Source organism: Lontra canadensis, unplaced genomic scaffold, assembly GCF_010015895.1.
Source record: "Lontra canadensis isolate GAN:19392208 unplaced genomic scaffold, GSC_riverotter_1.0 scaffold169, whole genome shotgun sequence".
NCBI classification, from domain to species: Eukaryota; Metazoa; Chordata; class Mammalia; order Carnivora; family Mustelidae; genus Lontra; species Lontra canadensis.
In genome coordinates this window covers 395,636-414,719 of record NW_022631163.1, presented here as the reverse complement: position 1 = coordinate 414,719, position 19,084 = coordinate 395,636, and the positions used below count along the sequence as shown (strand labels likewise).

Sequence of the window (19,084 nt, the reverse complement as noted above, 5' to 3'; positions counted from 1 at the left end):
GTCCTGGGGCCCAGTCCTGCATTGGGGTCTCTGATTGATGGGGAGCCTACTTCTCCCTTTCCCTCTGCCTGCTGCTCTGAATACTTGTGATCTCTTTCTCTCTCTGCCTCTGTGTCCAATGAATGAATAAAATCTTTAAAATATGTATATATTTTTTTTCTTAGTTTGTAATAGCCTTGAAATTGAGATGCTTACATCTGGTCTGAAATGCCAGTTTAAAAATATCTGATAGTGGTCATATTTTTATATAGTTAAGTTTGACCTTCAAGTTTATTTTAGAAAATGTGGTTTTAAAACACATTTGATGATTGATGTGATGGCAGATCAGAATTAGGGCATTTCTAAAGAGTGTTTTTTTCATACCAGTCAATAGATTTATTAGTAATTTTATGGACATTTCAAGAGTAGTCAGCTAAAATCATATTCTTATCTCTTTTGAGATATGTTAGCCATTTTAATATTCTTATCATATATTTAAATAAAATACTTTTTTTTTCCTCTTACAGGGGCAATGTTAAATATTGTTCAAGATTCAGCACTTTTAGAAGCCATTGGTTGCCAAATGGAGATGGTAAGAAGCATACCACATGTTATCTGTCAGAATATCAGCATTTGATTAGATGTAAATTGCATTCCAAAATGTTTGTCCTTGTGATTTTTAAAGGCATTTGTTTCTAAATTCAGCTCATTGATTCAGAAGGATCATATTTTAAAATAAGTATTTTGAGGTTTTTTTACCTTTCAGTGTTTCCTTAGCCATTCATCAGGTCCTTGAGAGATTCTGCACGAGAGACATTTCAGCCAAATGCAGTCTTTATTTCTGGACAGTCTCTACTTAAAACTCTTAACTTCTTTATTGTGCTGGTGAACTGGCTTGAATAATCTAAGAAAAGTCCCCTATTCTATAATTCTTCCTAGTAGATCTAATGCTGTCCAGAAACAAGCATTGAGTTTATTCTTTTCCATCTCATCAGCTCTTTGAGCTTCCCTAGACCAAAGTTTGAAGATCCCCCAAAGCACCAATATTTCCAAATTAAAAAAGCTTCCTAGAGACTCCCACTGCCCGGTGCTTCTGGCTTCAGAATAGGTGACCTCCCACCTGGAGTAGAGACAGGAGAGTGGAGAAATAGAGTATTCTGGAATGAGCTGGATAGATACAGGATGGGTGATCAAATTATTATTAAGGAAATTATATTTGTATCCTAGTAGGTGGCTAATAATAATCAGCTGATCTGGATATAATGAATTTTGTTTATTGGGGGAAAAATGAGAGAAACCTTTAACAGATAGCCCCTACATGTCTAGGAGTTAATCTTTATACTAACCATGATATCTTATTGTTTGCATTCTATGATGTAACTACATTTGAAAGTTACTATTGCTTATTTGTGTTGTATTTTTAATAAGCTTGTACTCCTGAAGTTTTGCATAGGAGGTACTGGGTAATTCTTAAAGGACCCAGAGTCATTAGCTAGTGAAGTCAAGTGAAGATAGAAAAGGACTTCGGATGCCCCTTTGCAAAGAACACTGCGGAATGGACACCCATAATCCTCAGACCCTTCATACCCTTTAGTAGATGGTGTCTACGCAAAAACACCGGAGTAGTTTTAATCCCTGGTCAGTTTTTATCTGTGTATCAGGTCGTGCTCCTTCTCTGGCCCATTCCGTTTTATCAACATGGCTTTTAGTGCCTGACTTCTCTCTGTACTTGTCAATTTCGGGTGTAGTCCTCAAATATTTGATCCATTTTTATTTAACCAGGGTGGTGGAGAGAATAACCTGAAGAGTCACAGTCGCACTAATAGTGGTATTAGTTCGGCAAGTGGTGGAAGCACAGAGCCCACAACTCCTGACAGCGAAAGACCTGCTCAGGCTCTCCTCAGGGATTATGGTAAGCCGTGTTTGTTTTTTTGAAATCCAAAGACTGTTGAGTAACTTTTAATGCCCAGATACATAAAACAAAATCTTTTTAAACAAATTTGAATGTTCGTGATTTTAATGTATTTAAGTATTATACTTAAATGTATAAATTAAGTATAATACTTAGTAACCTAATACGTATTAGTCTAAAAGGAAACAAATCTTGTAAAATTACCTCTATCGCTTTTAGTAACTAGATTTTGGGTAGTTTTTTAGATGTTATAAATGATTACAGTGGGTGGCAATTTATGGGTTCTGTTACCAGCTACTGGTTATACAGAGCAGTAGAATGTGCTCTGCCTCAGGCTCTAATGAGAGAGCCAGCACATCAATTATTACAGTATGGTAAGTGGAGTGATAAAATGTACATTAGAACCCAGAGAAGAGAGTCTTTGTGTTCAAAAACTACACCCTACTATAACTGGTTAGATTTTTTAGTCACAAATTTTAAGCACAGGTGAAGAAGCATTTGCTAGCAGAGCATCCTATTCAGTGATGTCCTTTACCTTGGCAATTACTTTATGGGTTCTGTGAATTTGTGGGTGCCTTTTCTTTTATACATAATTATTAATATCGTGTTGAATCTCGGAGTGCTAGTCCAACATGACTGGAGTGAAATCTAGATCCTTAGATGTGAATTCAATTTTTTAATTACCTGGAGAATTCATGAGCCTAGGAGTCTAGGCATGTTTAAGTTTGCTTTCAGTATCCTTGAGCATGTCAAATACATTGGGTCATCGTGTGGTTATTCAGCAAATTTAAAAATTGCATTTATGAAGAAGTTATTTAAGTTGTTATTCATTATGTTCATGGGTTTAAATATATTATAGGTGAAAATTTCTTTTTCCTGCTTTCTAAAACACTTCTAAAGAACTTTTTGAATTATTGTACGTGTTCTAATATAAATGTTTGAAGTGATTATTGTTTGTTTCAGCCTTTTGAACTGGTGTTAGTTCTGGTTGTAATGTCGTTAAGTAGTTTTTACTAAGAAATCCAGATTTGTGTTAGTGTCGCATGAATGTCTCTCTTTAATGATCATTCCTTTTTCTGTTGTCACTGCCCTCTTTCTGATAGGATCGACAGGTATAATGTCCCTAAAGCTTCCTTTATAAATTCAATTTAATTTGTCCTAATTTTTTATTAGCTAAGTAGTGATTACTTTTAAATGTAGAACTGGAGGCCAAATAAAAACATGGCGACTTGGTTATTTAATTCTTTTAGAAGTATTAAAGTAGCTTTAGAGAATTAAATGTCAAAATATGTTTGAGAAGGCATTGCATGTGACTTTTGATAGTTTAAACCCTGAAAATAATTTCAGCAGATGTTTTAGGGTATTCTTAGTGTCTGAGGAGATTCTAAAATGTGAATTTTCTTTTCTGTAAAATTCCAAGGATATAATTGATAGCGTTTTCATTGTTTTTTTGAAAATGTAACTCTCTATGAGTTAATTAAGAAATTCTAAGATATATTGAACTGCCAAATCCTAGTGGATGTCTGTGTAAAAGTACCTGAGCTGGGAGCTAAAAGCTGCTTCAGTCCAGTGTGTGTGCCCTATGCACTGTTGTTCAGTCAGGCTTGATGCTCAGGCCCATGGGGTGGGGAGCATAGCACTGTGTGGGTGCCCGTCATGCTCACTGTGGCTGCTGTGGTCTGTGCCTGGTGGAATGCTGTGCTTCTTGTTACTAATGCTTAGTTGTTTTCCCTCCCTGTGGGATGTGGCATTGGGGTTATATCCTAGCTCTTAATACAGATTCAGCTGCTGGGCTCCTGATTCGCAGCATTCATCTTGTCACCCAAAGACTCAACTCCCAGTGGCGCCAAGACATGAGCATATCACTGGCAGCTCTAGAGCTCCTCTCTGGCCTGGCAAAGGTGAGGAGAACAGTCCCTTTATTTTAGCCCAATAGCTGTGGACCGTGAGTCCTTTCCCTGTATTGCTTTACTCCTTGATGTGGGTATTACATTGTTGCTCATACTCAAACATAGTTTTATCCAGAGTGCAAAAATGGGCCTCCAAGTGAAATTTTACAGCGTGAACATAACTTTTTAAAATAGGTTCAAAGATTATGAATGATACTTTTGCTGTTAAGTTATAGGAAACATTTCAATACTTGCTATTTATTTGCATGTGATAATAGAATACCTGTTGGTTTTGTATTTGCTTATAATACCCTTACATTTTCAACATGACATTTTGTGTCATTGTAGGATCATCTGATTTTAATAAATGCACACAAAAATATGAATACATCTCAAAATATTTATGCTGAATAGAAGCCAGGCCCCCAAAAAAGAATACATTTTTTTTTATATAAAACTAAAAAATGCAGATTAACCTGTATTGACAGAACGCAGATCAGTAATAACCTAAGGAAGGGGCATAAAGGAAGTGGAAGAGGGGATTAGAAGGGTACATGAGGACATTTTGGGAGGTGATGGATAGGTCTACTGTTTTGATTTTGGTGATAGTTCACAAGTGTATACTTATGCCAAAATTTTATGAAATTGTTCACTTTAAATAGTTTTAAATAGTTTAAATAGTTTCCTGTATGTTAATTATACCTCTGAGCAGCTACACAGAACTTTATAGCCCATAGAGCATCACTGAAGAGTTGGGTTAGGGGGCTTCAGAAATGTATACGCATCCCATTGCCAGCTATTCTTTTGATAGCTGGCAATGATGAATAGGTACACCCCAGGAATTTGGGTTTTTAGCCAATGAAAAAATATGCTAAAATGAAATAACTGTTTTATTTTATTTATTTATTTTTAAAAAGATTTTTATTTATTTATTTGACAGAAATCACAAGCAGGCAGAGAGGCAGGCAGAGACAGGAGAGGAAGCAGGCTCTCTGCTGAGCAGAGAGCCTGATGCGGGGCTCAATCCCAGGACCCTGGGATCATGACCTGAGACTAAGGCAGAGGCTTTAACCCACTGAGCCAGCATGCTTTCTGATTTTATAGAGTATTATGATATATCTGAAATATTCTGTTCCTCTGTATAAATATTTTATTTATTTATTTTTAAGATTTATTTATTTATTTTAGAGCGTGGGAGGAAGGGCAAAGGGAGAGTGGGGAGAGAATCTCAAGGACACTCCACCCCCTAGCACAGAGCCCGACATGGGACTTGATCTCACAATCCTGAGATCATGACCCGAGCCAAAATCAAGAGACGGACACTCAGTCGATTGAGCCACCCAGGTGCATTTGTGTAAATAATATTTTAAAAAGTGAGGCTTCCTGTGGTGTATCCCAGTGTCAGAAAGGTCAGGCTTCAGTGTAGATAGTTTGAAATTAGTACAATGGTTCCTGGCTAACTGTGTTCCCCATATGAATATGCTCAGGTGAAGGTGATGGTTGACTCTGGAGACCGGAAGCGAGCCATCAGTTCCGTGTGCAGCTACATTGTGTACCAGTGTAGTCGGCCAGCTCCTCTTCACTCCCGGGATCTGCACTCCATGATAGTAGCAGCTTTTCAGTGTCTCTGTGTCTGGCTGACAGAGCACCCTGATATGCTTGATGAAAAGGTTAGATTACTAGATCTTAAAACAGGAAGGAGAAACAAAAATGTGTGTTGGGACGACGCCTCTTAAAAGAGAATATTTAAATACAATATTACATACTTTAAACTGAATATACTTGTTATATTTCGGTAGAACACTTGTCCTTTTGAGCACAGCTCAAAAATTGTCATCATGCTTAATTAATTAATTTGGTTGCAAATTAATGCAATAGAGAATTTCTTTTGAAAGATAGAGCCTTCACTAATTTATCTGAACTATCAAGAAAATTCTTTCCTGAAAGGATGTGGTAGTTTCAAGATGGCCAAAAGGCACTTTGGTCACTCACTGCCAAACTTTGAAGGGCAGTTGGTAGCCAGGCTGAAAACCTAGAGCACAACTTGCCATTAGTGGTCTGGCTGTATATAAAAATTTCGTTTCACATATTTTCCACTTTCAGTTAGGCACAGATATCTAAGCTGGTTTCTCTTGCCATTGTTCCATTTAATATCTTCCTTATAGGGAGGCAGACAGTTATCAAGAATTCATAGTATAAATAAGAGGTATCAGGCCCATTGAGTATTTATGGAGAGCTTTATATCATTTTAAAATAATATTGTTGATTAAATCTTCGTTACTTTCATTATGGCTTCTAAAGTTATGGTACCAAAGAATTGCTTAAGAATGTCTGTAACTGATGAACTTCCCTTTGGATAATCTAATGTCTTAATGTCTTAAACCACCCCAGGTTTAACTGAATTACTGTTCTCTTAAACTTGGGCTTTCGTGATTTTTGTAGTTTGTGGTAATTTTATAAGAATTATGATTGATAAGTTTGAATTCAATTTATCATTATTATTTAACTGAGCATTCAAATACAGTACTTTAAAGAAAAATTAGGGGGCAAAGTTTATTATATTATTGTGAAATTAATGTACACCTATTAAAGTGAGAAGGAAACTGCAGCCCACCACTAAAACACAACCACTATTGCATATTACTGTAGTTCCTTATCTTCTCACAAAATAGGTGTATTACAAAAACTGATTTGCCTTTCCTGCTTCTAGGACTGTCTTAAGGAGGTATTGGAGATTGTGGAACTGGGTATTTCAGGAAGTAAGTCCAAGAACAGTGAGCAAGAGGTCAAGTACAAAGGAGATAAGGAGCCAAATCCTGCGTCTATGAGGGTAAAGGATGCTGCAGAAGCCACCCTAACATGGTATGAAAGTGACTGCAAAGGGATTGCGCCTGGCAATTAGATGGGGTTAGCTATGATCCATGTTGTTTCCTCTCCTCCCCAGTTGTTCAGCATGAAGTGATGTAACCTACTAGGATGCTTTTTCTTTAGAAATAAAATGGAAAGGAAAAACTTATTTTGGGGACCAAAAGAAACCAGGAATGTGGGGCTGAGAGTTTGGGTCCTTGTTTTTCTGTGCTAGGTGGCATTAATTGAAGTCTTATCATGTTAGAGTTAGAAAGGATCTTGGGAGACCCTTACTCTTCCTCTTCGCTTTGGTGCCTGAGTGCAGAGATGGAATGAATCTGCCTGAACTCCCTCTATTAAGTCTCCTGTTTCTTAGCTCAGTGGTGTGTATTCTGTTACATTTATAGTACATATTAGAAGTGCATTCAGTCAAGATTTATGAGCTCCCTCTTATGAACTTGTAATAGGATTGTAAAGATACATCAGGTTTGGTCACCACCCTAAAAGAGCTTCTTGTCCACTATGGAAGATGAGAGATGAGCACAAATAGCTATAATGTTAGGTGGAGAGTAAGTGCTGCAGGAAGAGACGCATAATAACATGCTTGACAGGGGAAAGGAATACTACTAGACAAGGGGAAATCAAAGATTTCTAGAGAAGATGACTTTGGATCTGACTTTTACAGGATGGGTGAAGTTTCATGAAAGCTGGATTACAGAGTAGGTAAGGCAGCAAGAAGATTTCTAATCATTTTGGTAGTGAGGGGATGGAGACAGGTTGGAACCTTAGCAAAGGTTAGAGATTTCTTAGCAGAGATTCCTGAGAGAGTTTGCATTTGGCTGATAAGTGGGGAGAGTGGAAAGAGGGAAGGCAGGCATTTATGGATTGAAGGGAAGGGTTGAGTGGAGATGATTAGGTAGAATCACAATACAGATGGAAAGATGGGGCTTATGAAAGGGTAATTGTGGGTGAAGACACAGAAAACATAAAAGCAGGAAGGAGGATGTCAGGTCAATCAGTATTGGCTCATCTTGATCTTAAAGTGGTGGGCTACACTGCTTGCAGATTTGTATCTAAATCAGCCCTTACCAGGATCCCAGAATCTTTTGAGTTCATTGGTCTATTTATTACTTGGGGCATGGACAGTAAAGTTGGATTTATTTCTCTTACTCATGGGCTTTGGTCATTCAGTACATTTTTAGAATCATGCATGCATTAGTTCAGTCTTGCTTACTGCACTAGCTAGGCTTTCTGTGTGCTTCTGGAGGTTTGGCTAATAGTTAGAAAATCAGAAAAATGTGAATGCAATTGTTTAAACATGTACTTACACAGGCAATGAGTACTAGAAATAATAAAAGTTGGGAGGGGTACCTGGATGGCTCAGTATCTAACTCTTGGGTTTTGTTGTTGAAGATTTTATTTATCTGAGAGAGAGAGTGTGCGTGAGCAGAGGAAGGACAGAGGAAGAAGCAGACTTCCCCCGAGCAGGGAGCCTGATGCGGTGCTTGATCCCAGGGCCTTGAGCCAAACGCAGACACTTAACTGACTGAGCCACCCAGGCATCCTTCCAGCTCTTGGTTTTTGGCTCAGGTCATGTAAGATTGAGCCCCGAGTTGGGCTTTGCGGCCAGCGGAGAGTCTGCTCAATGATTAACTTCCTCTGCCCCTCCCCGCACTCGTGTGTGTGTGTGTGTGTGTGTGTGTGTGTGTGCGCGCGCGCGCGCTCAGGCACGCACACTCCTGCATGCACGCATACTCCTGCATGCAATCATATGAGCATGTGCTCTCTCTCTTTCAAATAAATCCTTAAAAAAAGTTCAGAGAGAAGACCATTTGGGGGTGGGGTAGGCTGAAAAGCTTTATAAAAGAAATGAGCTTTAATATGTGCCTGGAAGAGTAAGAAGGATATGGAGAGAAAGAGGGAGAGCCGTTCTCACTGGGAACTCTGTATTATACAAAAGTTAAGTTGGCTGTATCCTAGCCTGGGTGGGGCATTCCTGTGAGAATATGACGCTGTAAGAACTGGATATGTGCTCAGAATGAGTAGTGAGCCCTGGCTTCCAGGCAACCTAGCTAGTGGTTATCTAGGTGGTTCATCTGTTTTATCTGCAGCTGTCTTGTTTCTTCTGCCAACTCCACAAATGGTATCTCCAGTTACCAGTTCTGAAGAGGGCCCTGCAGAGTACCGTCATCATGAAACCTGTCCCAAATCAAATCTCTTCCTCAAAATTACTGCTTTTTGTCTGCATCGCTGCTGTTTTCCGGTTATGCAAACACAAACCTTTGTCTTTTTTGTCTGATTTATCTCTACTTTTTCTGTCATTCCCTATATGAAACCAGTGACTAAGTCCAGTAGACTTTATTTTTAGAAGTATTTCCTCCATCCCCTCTAACCTCGGCATCCTGGTCTAGGCTCTTCTCACTTCTTGCCTAATTTCCCTGTTTTTAATCTCACCCTGTTCATCTTGCATTCCATTTTTTAATTCATCCTTAGGCACTGTTGTTTTTTTTTTTTTTTCCTGCTGCTTAAGCGATTGAAAACTGAATAGATCTCTGTTTCCTGCCATGTTGTTTGAACTCCTTGTCTGGTTGTCAAGTCTCTCCTTATTCTGTCCCCACTCATACTGTCTGATCTTTCCCAGCATATCCCTTTTGCCGTAGAGGGACCTGACAGGCCATTTGTGGGCATGCTCATACCTGTCTCTGTGTGTTCCCTGGGTTTCATGACTTCCCTCTTGCCCTTGTGCTCACATCCTCCCCTGCTGTGTTCACATCACATTTGGCTAGCTCCAGGGGACGTTCCTTGGCTATTCTGCTTCTTAATGATAACTCTTTTCTGTGCCTCTGTGCTCATTCAGTCAGACCCAACTGCATAGTATGGAATTCTATACTGTCACGATCATATCTGGTTATATTTGATACATGCTAGTGTTGTCTCCCTAACTTGGGTAGAGGCGACATTTCTTCTTCAACACCTCTCACAATGCTAAGAATAGTAGCATCTTCTCCTTCATGTAATAATACAAATTCAGAGTTAGGACTCTTGGAACACCTTTCAGCAGCCCCTCTGCCTAAGCCACCTGTAAGACACGTATACTGAGTTATTTAGTCTCCAATTTTGAGATACTCTAACCCCCAGGGTTCCCATTTCATTTTTATTGTTTGTTTTTTTTTAAAGATTTTGTTTATTTGACAGAGATCATAAGTAGGTACAGAGACAGGCAGAGAGAGAGGAGGAAGCAGGCTTCCTGCTGAGCAGAGAGCCCGATGTGGGGCTTGATCCCAGGAGCTGAAGGCAGAGGCTTTAACCCACTGAGCCACCCAGGTGCCCCTTCATTTTTATTTTTAAAATTTTGATGTTTACATTGAACTGAAATCTCTCCCACTTTAACTTCTACTCACTATTGGTTCTAATTCAAATTCTTGCTAGTGGAGTCCTCTTTCCAGGTGGTAACAATGTCTGACAATAGTGCTCATGAAGATAGTGATTTGTTTTTGTCAGTATGTTAAGCTATTTGTTATAAGAGCTTCAAGTACCTTTGTCATCCTGGTCATTCTTCTCTCAGCGGTGTGGGTTTCACTACTTAGGTACCTCTTAAAGGCACTGAGTATAATATTTTAGGTGAGTTGGATGATCTTTACGCTCTGTAGGATATTATATTTGGATTCAAATGTACTTTGAGGTTGCATTGGGTTTTGAGAACTTACAATTTGCATGAAGTAACTAAAATTAGAGTCTTTTTCACACATTTATCTTTTGTCTGTTTTTCTCATCGTGTACTTACTTGTTTGGGGTATTTGGATGTACAGAACTCTACATTTAAACTTGAGATCTCTTTATGTAAGATTTACCTCATTGTTTGGATCCCAACTCTTCCTGTGCAGTTCAACTTTTGGTCAACCGCAGATTTAATGAGCCTGCTATGTGTGTGTCCTAATCAAAGACACTGGTGTAAATTCTAAACAGAGGTAGACCCACAAAGCACACCATCAGAGATTTCCATTCAGGTTGACAGGGATTTTTCAATGTCATCTCCAAGGTTATCACCATACACTGTCAAATACTTGTATGTCTTGATTTCAGAGACCATGCTCTGGCCTTTCCAGTCTAGTCACTATCAGAAGAGAAAATGTTGTTAGGCTGGTGTGATTTGATCTCAGTAACCCATTTCCTTGCCAGCAGCCCATTTGATATTGTCTTAGAATCTTGCTTGGAATATGCCAACTCACATGGTCCGTATACTTTGTGACATCTGTCTTTGTCCCATATTAGAAAACTGAAGTCACATTTTCCCATTTCTGCTTTGCTGGTATATCACCTGTTTTTCCACAAAACCTTAGGGGCTTGAACTCACCATCAGATTCTCCTGGTCTTTGAAATTTTTAGACCATCCTCCTCCTAGGAGGAGAGAAAATTTTAGATGGAAAACTTCTCGAGCAGTTGCCTTCCATTGTCAGAGGTATTTGCATTCAGGCATTAGAATGAAGGAGAAAGGGAGAAGCCACTCAAGCTAAGGATTGAGATGACAAAAATGTGTTGGGGAGCGTTAGTTTTCCAAATGAAGTGCGTTATTGGGAAGGCCTCGTGGCACACTGGTAGTATGTTGGACTCCAAATGAGATGCATATGAGGGGTCAGGTGATACTAGGACCACAAGGTAAAATCATTACAAGATACTTTCTGTGCTTCAGTTTCTTCATTATAAAATGGGAATAATAATAGTACTCACCTCAGAGGGTTGTTCTGATAGCTAAATAAAAGAATGTGTGTAAAGTGCTTAGACCAGTGCTTCATGATAAGAGCCAGTTATTATTTTTTATAGTTTTTAAAATTATGTTGTGTTAGTCACCATACAGTACATCATTAGTTTTTGATGTAGTGCTCCATGATTCATTGTTTGCGTGTAACACCCAGTGCTCCATGCAATCTGTGTCCTCCTTAATACCCACCACCGGGCCAACCCATCCCCTCACCCTTCTTCCCTCTAAAACCCGAAGTTTGATTCCTGAAGTCCCTAGTCTGTCATGGTTTGTCTCCCCCTCTGATCCCCCCCCTTCATTTTTCCCTTCCTTCTTCTTATGTCCTCCATGCTATTCCTTATGTTCCACAAATAAATGAAACCATATGATAATTGTCTTTCTCTGTTTGACTTATTTCACTCAGCATAATCTCCTCCAGTTCCATTCATGTTGATGCAAATGTTGCGTGCCAGTTATTATTACTGTTAATTGAATGTATGCAGAAATCTCTATGGACATAAACATTTCTGAATGTTAAGTTTTATTTGGTTGAATTCTGGTTTACAAAACATTTTTTTCTTAAATATTCTTATTTAGTAATTATAGGTGTTTTGTAAATTGTACTATTAGTGCCTTCAGTCTTTTTTTTTTTTTTTAAGATTTTATTTATTTATTTGACAGACAGGGATCACAAGTAGGCAGAGAGGCAGGCATCGGGGGAGGGGAAGCAGGCTCCCCGCTGAGCAGAGAGCCCGATGAAAGGCTTGATCCCAGGGGATCCTTGGGATCATGACCTGAGCTAAAGGCGGAGGCTTAACCCACTGAGCCACCCAGGTGCTCCAGTGCCTTCAGTCTTATCTGTAAAATTAGGATAATGTCTCCTCAGGGCCACACAGTGAGAAGGCAGCCAGCCCTGGTTCCTGGTTGCTTAAAAATCACTTATCACATCTGACTCTGAATTTCCTAATCTGAAATACTAGAATACTTTAGCTAGCATAATCCTGACACCTGGAGCACTTAACATATTTAAAAAATATGTTTATCTTTGGGAGTGCCACAGTTTCAAAGTGTGATGAGTGGGTTCTCTGGATAGCAGACTCTGAGAGAAATTTCCTTGCAAGAAGTTTATTGGAGGGTGCTCTTAGGATCAGCCTCTCTGTGGGAGTGAAGGAGGCAGGACTGAGCAGAGGGAAGCACTAAGCTGGGGCAGGTGCAACAAAGAGCTCTGGGGCTGGGATGGGACTTGATACCCCCACATCACCCTTTCTCTGACCGTGAGCTGTCCCTGGACAAAGCAGTGAATTGGGGTGAGGTACTGCTTCTTGGCTGAGAACAAGTCCTAGAGAGGGATGCAGCTGGAAGCTGTGGCCACCATCTCTTTGCATCTGGGGGACGGGAGCTTTCAGTCTTGGAGGCAGGAATCTGGGGCGCACACCATGACACCTGCCACAGGGAGTAAATCTGACTTGCAAAGTGGAAGCATGGCTGTGGTCACTTAAAATTCAAAGAGCCACATTGATGCATGAGATAAACTTAAGGTTTTGCTTTGGGGATTAACTGTTATCTTTTACATTCTCCATAGTATTATGCAGTTGCTTGGAGCATTTCCTTCACCCAGTGGTCCTGCCTCTCCTTGTAGTCTGGTGAATGAGACCACTTTGATTAAATACTCCAGACTGCCAACCATAAACAAGCATAGTTTCCGGTACTTTGTCTTGGATAACAGTGTCATCCTGGCAATGCTGGAGCAACCTCTTGGAAATGAACAGAGTAAGTTTCAGCACTTTGGGCCTTTTCCACTGCTAAATTGATATGTTCGTCAGTGCTACTCTCGGGCTGTTTCCAGGAATAGGGAAGGAAAAGGCTACAAATGCACACAATTCTGCATTTGTCAAAATGTCTCCTAGCTGTGTGATAATAGTAACTGGAAAAGAGAGGGTCAGAAAATAGAATACATATATTAAATAGAATCTCTTAGACGCTCTTTGTCTGTATCTGAATACCAGAAAGGAGCTCTGTAGTTCTATAAAAAGCTTATTTTAGTGTTGTATTTTCTCTTTTGTACTGTGCATAAAAATTGTATTACTCTTCTTGAACTTTGGATCCTGCCCTTCTCCTCTTGTGGCCCTCACTCCCCGTTATTGTATTTTAGCTATCTGTGCCACCCAAACAGGTGGGAAATTTGAGGAGTCATCTTGGCCTGCTCCTTCCTGTTTCTCCCTTCCATAATTGGTGTCCAAATTTCTGCTTACCCAGTGACTCTTGCATCTTTTTTTCCTCTGCATCCCTCCCAATACATCCAAATGCAGGGCCTTATTATTTCTTATTGAGATTATTATAGTTACTTCCTATAGTTGCTTCCTATTATAGGTCTGATTCCCCCTCCTCTGGTTCCAAAATGTCTTATCCCTACCCCGTCCTACTTACTGCCACCATTATAGTCTTCCTCAAGTATGGATCTCACCATGCCATGCCCTCCTGAAAACCCTTAAATGATTTTCCATTGACACAGCGTACACTTGTTCCCTCCTCAACTCCCCCTCCCCCCCACCCCACCGTAAGCCATCTCAAGGTATATGACTACCACTGCAACCCAGGCTACTCAGAGTACATTTTTTTTTCTGATGGCTGTTGGAATCAGCCAGTATGTAAAGGAAGCATGTTCTCAGAGATCTCCTTATTTCTGGGAAAGTGAAGGTTATAGAACCTATGGGCAGAGAGGGTCCAGGGAATTCCCACTGTTCCTTCATTAACAGGTAAAGAAATGGAGGCTCAGAGAGGATGTATATGACTTGGTCAGGGTTACTCAAGAATGTGAGGTGTGACTAGGACTAGTGTCCAAATTTTCTGAGTCTTATACTGTGCTTTTCTGTTGTCCCTGCCCCGTAGGATTTTCTCAGTAATTAAAGACTTATTAACCTTTACAGAGGTGAACAGGGTCTTACAGTCCCATGCAAATTCTGTTGAGACTATATGGGTAGGATCTCATGAATCCATAAAATGAAAATGAGACATTTCCCTACAGTTCAGAAATGAATGAATACCATCACAGGTTTCCCTTGTATGGAGCTAAGGTACCATGACTTTAATGTAAACAGATGTGGCCTTTAATCCTTTCCCAGCTCCAGAAGTTCTAGTTCCAACTCTTCCCTGCATGTGCTTCTTTCTTCCCTGTCCCACACCTAGGGCTTGCATCACTTTTTTCCCTGGCTTGTGCCTAGAATTCATGACTCCTCCAGCCTTCTACTCCCGGGCCACTTCCTGAGGAGTGCAAAATCTCAGTGTTCCCTTTAGGTTTCCTAGCCTGAGGGGTAAGTGTCAGTCCTCTTCCAGATTTTTTAGGACTTACCTACTCTCATTCCTAGTAATTTCACTGCATTGGAAGTGTACTAAAAATATAAATAGTTGGGATTTTATAGATTTGCAAGAACATTTTGATAGTTTATTATAATTAGTAGCAGAAGAAGTGAGAAAGAAAAGTTTGAAAAAGTTTGACTCCCATACCAGGACGAAAGAAGGGAATAAAAAGGAGGATCTGGGTCACTCGGGAAGTCCATCCTGAGTTTCTCCCCATTGCCCTCCCCCTGCCCAACTCCCCGCCCCTGAACTTCCCCTGGGTTAGAACAGGGACCGCCTGTGGTGGATAGCAGTACAAAGGCATGGGGGAATGCAGCAGCAGCACTGCTGACACCCAGTCTGTTTTTCTGGACTAAGAGTATTAGCTAGGACAGGGTCTGCCAAAAATGTGTGTACCACTGGAGGCATGTGAGATGGTGTTAGTCAACACGTTGATAAACATAATTTTATGGATTGTTAAATATGTGTTTAAAAAATAAATTATTAGCACACCAAAACTCACAGTTTTCCACTTAAAGATACACAGTTTCCTTTTTGAATAGATTTAAATTTAAAAAAGAAAGTGATTGATACAAAGTAAGATAATAGTACTTACAGTATGTGGATATGGCAGAAACGGCAGAGGTAGCACACAGACAAGAACACTGTGGCTTTCAAACACTGTGCTGGGCTTGGATTATTAGTGGTTGATAATACGTGTATTTTAAATGGTTGTTGTCTGAAATAAAAACTTTTTACACCAATATTTTATTTTAGATGATTTTTTCCCCTCTGTCACTGTGCTGGTCCGGGGAATGTCTGGAAGACTTGCTTGGGCACAACAACTTTGCCTTTTACCCAGAGGAGCAAAAGCAAATCAGAAGGTATCCATTTGAAATTACAGGGAAGTGACTAGGAGCGAGTGAGTGTGTGTGTGTGAGTGTTTGTGTGTTATGATTTAAAGGTTAGATAACATCTCAACAAAGTTCATTGGTAAATGTTTTTGATCCTAGCCAGGGTTCAGTCATTTGGTTCACATCAGAATCACCTTAGGAGCCCATAATTCCCACATCCACTAAATTAATCTTTAAAGACATCTTCATGACAGGTATATTTTCAAAAAGCTTTCCAGGTGATTCTGAATCTGCTTATGATTAAGAACTGTTCTGAGCCATGGCCTCATTTTTTTATGTTGTGTTAAATATAATAAAACTCAGGTATGTGCTGTATAGGAAAAAAATTTGGCCAGACTCTTGCTCTCTCTGGCAATAGGACTTAGTTTCACGTTGTTTTTATATGATTTATTCCTGTATAATTGGTAATATGCCCTATAATTTTTTAATATGCTATATAATTTAATGAAATCTTATTTGGGATGGCATAGTTTATTTTCTTTGTACTGTTTGTAATTTTGTGAATAAAAATTTGCTCATGGGAGAAGGTTGGAAAATTCAGATAATAAGGAAGAAATTTTGAGTCATCTGTACCCTGACTTTCCAGATGTAGTCATTAAGTATTTTAGTAGATTTCTTTACAATCTTTTTTCCCTTTCTGTACACGGTAATATTAAATGGAGTTTGAGTCCTTTTTGTATACTGTTCTTTTCACTTAACAACATTAGAAGCTTTTACTTACATTATAAAATTTCTTTAAAACATGACTTCATTAAATGTGTCACCAGTATTTAAGAGAGACAGCCACAAAATTGGAGCATGTGTCTAAAATCTTTTAACATCCTAGGTGTCTGGTTTTTTTTGTTTTGTTTTGTTTTGTTTTTTTTTAAAGATTTTATTTATTTATTTATTTGTCAGAGAGAGAGAGAGGGAGAACACAACCAGGCAGAGAGGCAGGCAGAGGCAGAGAAAGAAGCAGGCTCCCTGCTGAGCGCGGAGCCCAATGTGGACTCAATCCCGGGACCCTGGGATCATGACCTGAGCTGAAGGCAGCAACTTAAACAACTGAGCCACTCAGGCGTCCCCTAGGTGTCTGTTTTAGATGAACTGTGTTTCTGCCCTGTGAGGAGCACACCCCTGTTTTTGCTTGGTGGCGTCATGCAGATCACATTCTGTCAGCACCGTAAGCCAGTAAATTAGCATTAAAGACAGGAGGAAGGAGATTGGGAAAGGAATTAAAATTTGTTGGTGCTTTAATATGTGTCTTGTACATTTTTATTTAATCATTACAATATCCTGATGATGGATATTTGCACTTTTCAGATGCAAAAACAAAAGCCACGCAGTTAGTGGATATTAAAGCAAGGATGTGGAGCCATGAGCATCTAGATTTGGTTTTCAGTTAGACTCTGTCTAGAGAGGCCCAGGGGACCCAAATTTCTGCTTTCTTTATATCGGATGTTTTGAGAACCTTTGGAGAAGAGGGAGATTTGAGCCTTAAGTTCTGAACTGCTTTATCCATTGGTTTACCACTTATTGGAGATTCTGGCCTGAGGCTGTTAGAGATATACAACCCATAAGTCACAAAATCTGTAAAATGATGAACATTTTTATAAAAATAAAAGAGTACACTGGTATACGGGCTGTTTACCTTTAGTGTTAACAGTGGTATTTGCAGATTCTTCCTGAGTTCCAGTGTTATGTAATCCTAGGGAAACAGGCATCTAAGAGACCAGGAAAGTATGTATCATTACAGATGACACCAAATGTAATGCACATAACATTATTTGTTTCATTTTAACAGCTTTTTGTACCTGAACCTCGTCCAGTTCCTAAAAATGATGTTGGATTTAAATATACTGTCAAACATCGACCATTTCCTGAAGAGGTGGATAAGATTCCTTTTGTGAAAGCAGATCTGAGCATTCCAGATTTGCATGAAATTGTCACTGAAGAAGTAAGATAAGTCATTGTCAGCTGTTGTTAAAGGAATGATGATAAACATTCTTGAACAACTGCCGTGGTTGAGACACTGCTTTTTTTTTATGTTACTGGAGATGGTTCCTAAGATGACCTAGATCTCTGTCATCCAGGTTACCATGTAGTAAGACAAGTGTAGTTTGTAGCTGATTCAAAGGACCTGGACCTCTCTTAGAGAGGCATCTGGGCCAGTCTGTGGTAGGTTTCAGCAGGATGGAGACATGATCGCACTCTGGAGGGCATTCGGATAAGGGAAACCCAATTCAGAGATTTGGATGACCATCCAGGCAGGGAGAAGGAAGGACCACCTGACTAATAGCAGAAGTTGAAACACATGGAATGTACTATAGAGATAGACCCAAGCAGTCTTCAATTGATGAGAGAAGGAAAAAAAATGAAGAACTTAGATTCTGAAGCTGAGTGACAAAGGAGATGTCAGTGCTATTTATAGAAATATGGATTATTTAGGAAGAGGACAGGTTTGGCAAGATGGGAAAGATGTATTTGGTTTTAGATTTAGATAATTAGATTAACTAATAGGTATCTTTAGATCAGGAGAGAAGTTTAAGAAGCAGGGGCAGAAGTATGTCAGGGCATGAGAGAATAGGGCAGGAATGGAGGCTGCTTCCTCTACAAGAGAGATCAGGGAGAAGGAGCGCTAAGTAGAGGCCTCTGGATTTTGGCATGAATGTACAGGTGACCTTTGAGAGCAGCTCCAAAGTCTGTGACACTAGTGTAAGGGGCTGGGGGATGACTGGTTAATGAGAGGCAGTGAACATAAATTACATGGTTAGCAGTTAAGAGAAGGGTACAAAGTGGATAGCAGCATGAGGAAATGGCCTAGCTAAGGCAAGGCAAAGCTAGTTTTTACTTTTTTCTATTTTTTAAACTCATAGGTGTGAGGAATATGAACATGCTTAGAGGCTGAAAGGAAGGAAGCAGTGGAGAAGGGCCTGTGTCTGCTAACACTGTAAGATGGTCTGGGAAAGCGCTAAGTAATCGAATAAGAGTCTGAGTGACTCTTAAAAAAAAAAAGAACCATATTTCTGGTAAGACAGGAGAGAAGGAGTGAGCAGGTGGAGATTCAGAGACATTTGAAGGTGGAAAGGAGAGAAACTGAAGGAGCTCATGTAAATTTTAATTTTAGTTCTTAGCAATGAAATAGGGAATAAAAGATAGCTCATAAAATTGCCAGGCAGCCCAGCCCAGGTTAAATAGAATCGTCTATAGTGAAATTACTTAACTTCTGTGCTGACTGTCTTCTTCACAAGTCCTTGGGATCTGGAGGCATTAAGTAAAAAATTTGAGTGGTGTAAGAATATGGAAGAATAATGGCCATTTGTATGTTTAGAAGAGGGTACCAAGAAGTTAGATTCGGTGGGGGTTAGGTGGGTTGGTTGGCATATAGATGAAGCCATGATACTACTAGCCTGGGACAACATGAGGAGGGGTTGAATGCCCACAATGGTGGGAAAGCACAGCTCTGCGAGTGAAGGTGTGGGAGAGATAC

General features: G+C 39.7%; 1 protein-coding gene across 7 annotated transcripts in view; it reads left to right on the top strand.

Moving 5' to 3' along the window:
* RALGAPB (Ral GTPase activating protein non-catalytic subunit beta) overlaps positions 1-19,084 on the top strand; it is a 77,953-nt gene that overhangs the window by 40,631 nt on the left and 18,238 nt on the right. For 2 of the 7 annotated variants that reach the window (XM_032845789.1, XM_032845793.1), the window contains 9 exons: positions 507-571; positions 1,762-1,891; positions 2,995-3,003; positions 3,659-3,792; positions 5,268-5,450; positions 6,491-6,642; positions 12,948-13,135; positions 15,479-15,585; positions 17,399-17,551. In XM_032845789.1, coding sequence (XP_032701680.1) covers positions 507-571; positions 1,762-1,891; positions 2,995-3,003; positions 3,659-3,792; positions 5,268-5,450; positions 6,491-6,642; positions 12,948-13,135; positions 15,479-15,585; positions 17,399-17,551 — 1,121 coding nt within the window. The remainder of the gene's footprint in view (positions 1-506; positions 572-1,761; positions 1,892-2,994; positions 3,004-3,658; positions 3,793-5,267; positions 5,451-6,490; positions 6,643-12,947; positions 13,136-15,478; positions 15,586-17,398; positions 17,552-19,084) is intronic. The other 5 variants (XM_032845792.1, XM_032845795.1, XM_032845790.1 and 2 more) reach the window with 3 other exon arrangements.